The following is a 6000-nucleotide window of genomic DNA, read 5'->3' on the forward strand; positions in this document are numbered from 1 at the left end:
ATTTTCTTTCGTTATTCTGCTCTGCTTCCATTGATGACTCTAAACTTTTGACTCCAGACTGGCAATATGAGGGTAAGATGGCAAAATGTGACTTCCTGAACATTGCTCGTCTGCTTTTGATTTGTATTTTCCTTAGAACATTGTTAAAATTCTGTTCACTGAGTAGATCCTTTTGTTGCAATTAAATTCAAATTATGTTTGTTTCTGTTGTGTAACTTTAATTGTGATTTATACCTTCTAATCATTCTTTTATTATTTCTTTGGGTTAAATTACCATTGTATTACCTCTGTCTCGACGGAGTTGTGCTTCACTGTTGGGATGGGATAGAGATCCTGGTGGGATCTCTAGAGCAAGACATGAACAGATTCATTAGTGTAGCCATCCAACTGTGTCCTGATGGCCTGTGACAACAGTTCTTTGCTAAGGGGGTGGGGAGGCCCTGGCACAGGTTTCCCAGAGAATTTGTGGCTGCCCCATCCCTGGAAGTGTACAAGGTCAGTTTGGAGCAACCTGGGCTAGTGGGAGGTGTCCCTGCCCATGGCAGGGGGTTGGAACTGGATGATCTCTAAGGTCCCTTCCAACCCAAACCATTCCATAATTCTGGGATTTGGGGAGTGTGTTCATGACACGGAAAGAGTGACATAACAGACAACAGAACAAATAATATAAAGATTTTGCTGTTTAGGTGTTTGTTTTAAATAAGGATCGTATCCGAGATGTTAAATCCTTTGTCATCACATTTCCCCCATGCTCTGTAAAGTTCCTGTGAGCGAGGGATAAGCAAACAGCTCAGATTTCGATCCTCTCTGAGTGTAACTTAGCTGCCAGTTGTAGCTCATACTTACATCATACTTAAGTGAATACTTTAGCACGCCCAATACACTGACTTAAAAAAATCCCAGCAACAAAACCCCCCAAGATCCTACTTTTGGAATGAGAAATAACTTTACTTTTCATCTTTATAGATTGCAAGTTGGCCAGAACAGGTCCTCCAGCCACAATAGTTCCCATTGACGAGGAGAGTCGGAACGGTGAGTGCCCCCACAATTATTTATAACACAATTATTTATATACACCAACTTAATTCTTACCATCTAACTTCTTATGTCAGTGTGATATTACCAGAGGACAGAGTTCTGGTCAGTCTTTGGTTTTGGTGTGGTTGGGTAAAGCTGAAACCTTACTCTGCAGCTTGATGGGAGTGTTACCAGTGCAGTGTTTTGCTGCTTGTTGGTTTGCTCTGAGTTTAATAAGGTGACTTTGTGGACACCTCGGAAATGGCAGAACTTGCTTGCTTGTAGTCGTGGAAATTTCAAAAGAAAATGAATGACCTTCTGTTTTCAATTGTTTTAATTGTCCTCTCCAATCATACAGTTCTCACATTGTTGATCTGTGGTCTCAGCATTGCATTTGTGCAGAATACTGCGAGGGGATGAAGTGCTTTGCCCTACTGGAATCAGCTGTTACTCCTCATATTGTGACTACTCTTTCCTGCTTTTTATTTTCATATTTTATTTGGTTTGAACCTTGTAATCTGAGTGTGGTTTTGTGCTGTGTGTGGCGGTGGTTTATCATATGTGGGTGCTTGAAATGGTTGACAAAGTCATGTCACGCTGGTGGAACCTCTCTGCCGTTATCCTCGGGGGAACTGCTCGTTGTTGGAGCTGCTCAAGGTCAGATGGATAACAGAATGGTAAAAAAACAAACAAACAAAAAACCAAAAAAACAGTTGTTAAAGCACCTGTGTTCTGAAAAACTCTGGTACTGGAGTGGTTGTTGAAAGCAGGCTGATTGCTTCCTCCTGTGGGAGTTTTCCTTGCAATCCTGAGTGTCCAAGGGAGGACCAGGAAGGTGGTTGTGCTCTTTCAGTGGGATGTGTTGGTTCTTAGCAAGTCTCTGTCCACTTCCTGATGTGTGTGTCACTTGTGTGATCCTTAGTTTTGGCAAAATGACCCCTGTTGCCTTCAGCTGAAATGGTTTGGCCACCAGAGCTTGTCTCTCGTAGCCTTTCATCCTCCCTACTCAGTAGAAAATTAATCTGTATAAATGGTTGGGGTACATTGTGGACTCCCCATCCCTGGAAGTGACCCAGGCCAGGTTGGACGGGGCTTGGAGCAACCTGGGCTGGTGGAAGGTGTCCCTGCCCATGGCAGGGGGTGGGATGAGATGGGCTTTAAGGTTCCTCCCAACCCAAACCATTCTGGGATATAAAAGGTAATGAAGAAAATCAGCTAAAGCAGTTTGCTGTGGCAAGAAAATGTTTTAATCTCAGTTTTTTGATATGTTGGGAGCTTTGTTAGGAGAGTTGGATGGGGGCTGTGTTCTAGACCATGAAAGTAAAACTCACAGAGATCCATGCCAGGATCAAAGGGCTGGATGTGTTTATGTTGTTACTGACAGTGCCAGTGAAGCTGTGGTGAGAGACATTTGTGGGATGTGTTAGACAACACTCCCAGTGACCAAACAAGCTTTATGTTGGGATTGCCAAGAGATGCAGAGAGACAGTCCACCTCATTTTGCTCTAATCCATACAAACGTGTCTCTAGATGACCTAAAAGTATGAAATCTAATCAGCTTGTTTCAGTTCTTACGCTGCACTGGCGCTTTCAAAGGTTGGTTGGTGGTTTTTGGAATGTCTCTTCTAAGGTTTTGGAATGAAGATCTCCAAACAATAGCCGAGTTAACACCGCTGTGTGACATTTCATACCTTCCAGTGCACTTCTCGTGGAGTTCTGGCAGCAGAACTAACAGCAAACCCTGCTCTTGAGAAATACAGATTCAGTTCCACTGTGCTGGGCGTTGTTTCGTGGCATATTGAGTTCACTCATTTCCAGTTCACAGAAAGTCAGAGACCAGCAAATCTCATGGAACAGAAGTTCTTTTCCAAAATAACTGTTGCTTGTTTTCGCAGTCAGACCCACAGTTATTGTGTGACCCTCTTGAGAGATGAGCAGAGATGTTGGGAGGTGACAGTTTCCCACCATGGGATTAATGTCTCTTTATATCAAGTAATTTAGGTGCAATAGTATGTTAGATTATGGTTGTGCTCATGTGAGGAATCCTTCAAAGGGAGAACCTGGCATTTCTTAAGGTACAAATGAGTTATTTTCTGATTTTTCCCTTTGCTTAACTGAATTGGGTGATAGTGCTTGAGATCATATTAACAGCAAAACTGAATTTTTCTATATGTTTCTTATAGACAGAAAGTTATTTTCACCCATTGATTTGGGGTTTGAGACCTGGTTTTAACTTGATTTAAAGGCTCAATGAGACTTACTCATAGCTCAGAGTTTGTCATTGCCAGTGCATTCCAAGTTTTTGGTGGCCTTTATGTGGAACTGCCCGTACTCTTTCCCCCCCAGATGAGCATCCTGAAATGCTCAGGGGCTTTGAATCTGTAGGAAGGGTTTTTAATGGAAAAGGAGACTCTTGGCCAAATCGAAAATTGCTAGATATGACTGATTAAATCAGAATTTGGAACAGGATGCAGAGGTTGGGGGAGAGGAAACAAGCAGACCGAGTGAATCACCCTGATGTGAGGAAGGATTTGAACCGGTGCAATCCTAACAAAAAAACCTCCACAGTTAGGAATATTTTGGTTTTGTTCTTACCTATCCTAGGAAAATTAGTAAATGCTGTTGTGCTTTGGTTTTATTTGGGTGTTTTTTTGCTTCTCTCCCCTGCCCCTACTATGGTACAAGTGCTCCGATGAGCAGTGGGAAGTCTCCCCTTGTTACCTGCTCTCCACACACAAATCTCCCTGGTCATTGGGGATGTTTGGTATTCCTGCTAACCCAGGGGATTTTGGGAATGGGCTTTCGTGGCTGGAGGTGGGTTGGGTATTATTTTTGTATCTTTTCATCTCCCTGCTCTCTTGGCAGCAATCTTTTGTCAGCCTGGCTTCCTGGGGAGGCAGAGGATGTGGGATTGCTCCACAAATCCCCATCAATAACCCCCTGCAGGGAGGGATTAATGGCAAATGGGACACAAATATGCAGGGAACAAAGCTGGGGATTTTTTTTTTCCCCTGATACTGTTGGACCAATTTATTTTCAGTTTAATTGTATGTAATGCTGGAAGAATGGACCTGATTGCCAAGGCACATTGACAATGTCACTGCAAATTTCCGTGCTGTAGCAAACATTATAACTTGGTTTTCAGGGACAATTGACAGGGACTGAAGAAAATGTCTCTAGAGGCACAGAATCTGTAGCCTCTCTCCTGAGGGGGGCTCAGTGTGCTAATACATCTCCCAAGGACTGTGTGTGATGCCTCTGAACAGCCATTACTTAATAAAATGTTCAGTGACTGCAGGGCTGGAACTGAAGTAATGAGCCTGAGGAAGAAGGAAGGATCCTCTCTCCATGTGCTGCTTGAATTCTGTGCCCATTCCAACCTGGCTGCCTTAGGGCATTTTGCCTAAGGAGCAAAAATTCTTTAGTAAAAAATGTTCTGATCTGGGAAGTTGCTGTGGCTGAACTCAGGTGTATCAAGAATGGCATTCCTTAAGAGCTGTGTTTCCATGTTCTTTTCCTACTTTTCCTTCCTGTTTCAGGAAAAATGTGAATTACTGACTTGAAGGTACTTCAGCATCTTGATTTCTGCAAATACATCTTTCCTACAGAAATTATTTCTGTGCTGTTACTGCTGGTTTGAAATTATCTGGAAGGGTGCCCAGGGAGGTTTGGAGTGCCCATCCCTGGAGGTGTCCCAGGAAGGCCTGGCTGTGGCACTCAGTGCTCTGGGCTGGGGGACAAGGTGGGCATCGGGCACAGAGGGGACTCTTGGAGGTCTTTTCCAGCCTCGCTGATCCCATGACATTCTTGTATTGTCTCTCTGACAACCTTTAATTTCAAACCAACATATTTTCACCTATTACTTCTGTCATTCAAAAATCAGCTTTATGAAAGAAAAGGAATATTAGTTTTCCCATTTCAAGTGACTTGAGAACAGCATTTCACAAGTTTGGGATGTGTGTGTAGATGTGGAAAGAGGCCAAACTGTGATTTTGTGTTGATTTTTCATAGTTTCCCCATAAGGGCAGTTTAAGGACTCTTTGCATTTTGCTTTCACTTGGTGCACTATTTTTTTGGTAGCAGTTAACAATTACATTTCTATAATGAACAAAAATCAAATCATTACTTTATATTAGTTATCATCCCTGTGAAGTATTTGCAGAGAAACTGCTTCCGTTGATTTCCAATCTAATTTATGCCATTGTCTATATGCCTCATGGATTTTTCTCACCCCTTTAGACAATCCTACAGCTCCCTAAAGTGTTTCTGAATGTTTTTGACCAGCTTTTGACCATTCTTTCCAGATGTACCTTCACCAGTGTGGAATCTGGTTTCTCCAGCAGTGGAGATGTGGTGTGTTGTGTGTATAGAAGTTAAGGTACTGCGGCCAATTAATAAAGCTTTGAATTAAGGTGAGCTTAGGTAGTCCTGGGCCGAGGATTGCAGCCCAGCCTAGTGATATCATGGCTGGGGGGATTGTGTTACTGAGTATTAGCAGAGTTTGGTTGGATCTGTGTGTGCTGATGCCATTGTGTGGTCATTAATGCCACCTCTGAGCACATTAGATTAGCCAGCAAAACAAATGTGAGCTGGGTCAGGCCCAGGCACGTAATAACATCTGGGCTAATTAGGGCACCCAGTGTGCAGTTTATTCTGGCTTTATGTTTTTATGTAGGAAGAAAGGTGATACATTAGATCTAATAGCTGTCAGATTAAGTAACTTCTGTCAGGACTTGTTACCCTTGGAGAATGTTTTGGACAAATTCTAACGAGAGGAGTGGATTTGCATTGATCTGTGTGGCCACGTGGCTGCACAGTCCCAGGGCTGCTGCCAAGGGCTGAACACTGAATTTACCATGTCCAAGTGCTGTCAACCCTGTCTGCCCATCCCTGGGCTGATTGGGAACCTGGGTGTTTCCTACTGATGCTACTGTAAGAGGAGAAGGCCCTGGGGGTGCTGGTGGGGCAGAGGCTGGACCTGCC

General features: G+C 43.4%; 1 protein-coding gene across 4 annotated transcripts in view; it reads left to right on the forward strand.

Annotated features, from left to right (window-relative positions):
• Positions 1 to 6000, forward strand: part of PCDH15 (protocadherin related 15) — a 673791-nt gene that overhangs the window by 429054 nt on the left and 238737 nt on the right. For 3 of the 4 annotated variants that reach the window (XM_027661020.1, XM_027661019.1, XM_027661022.1), the window contains exons 6-7: positions 58 to 72; positions 967 to 1032. In XM_027661020.1, the coding sequence (XP_027516821.1) occupies positions 58 to 72; positions 967 to 1032 (81 nt within the window). The remainder of the gene's footprint in view (positions 1 to 57; positions 73 to 966; positions 1033 to 6000) is intronic. The other variant, XM_027661021.1, reaches the window with a different exon arrangement.

The sequence above is a fragment of the Corapipo altera genome, unplaced genomic scaffold (genome assembly GCF_003945725.1).
Source record: "Corapipo altera isolate COAL_440 unplaced genomic scaffold, ASM394572v1 133, whole genome shotgun sequence".
Lineage (NCBI taxonomy): Eukaryota > Metazoa > Chordata > Aves > Passeriformes > Pipridae > Corapipo > Corapipo altera.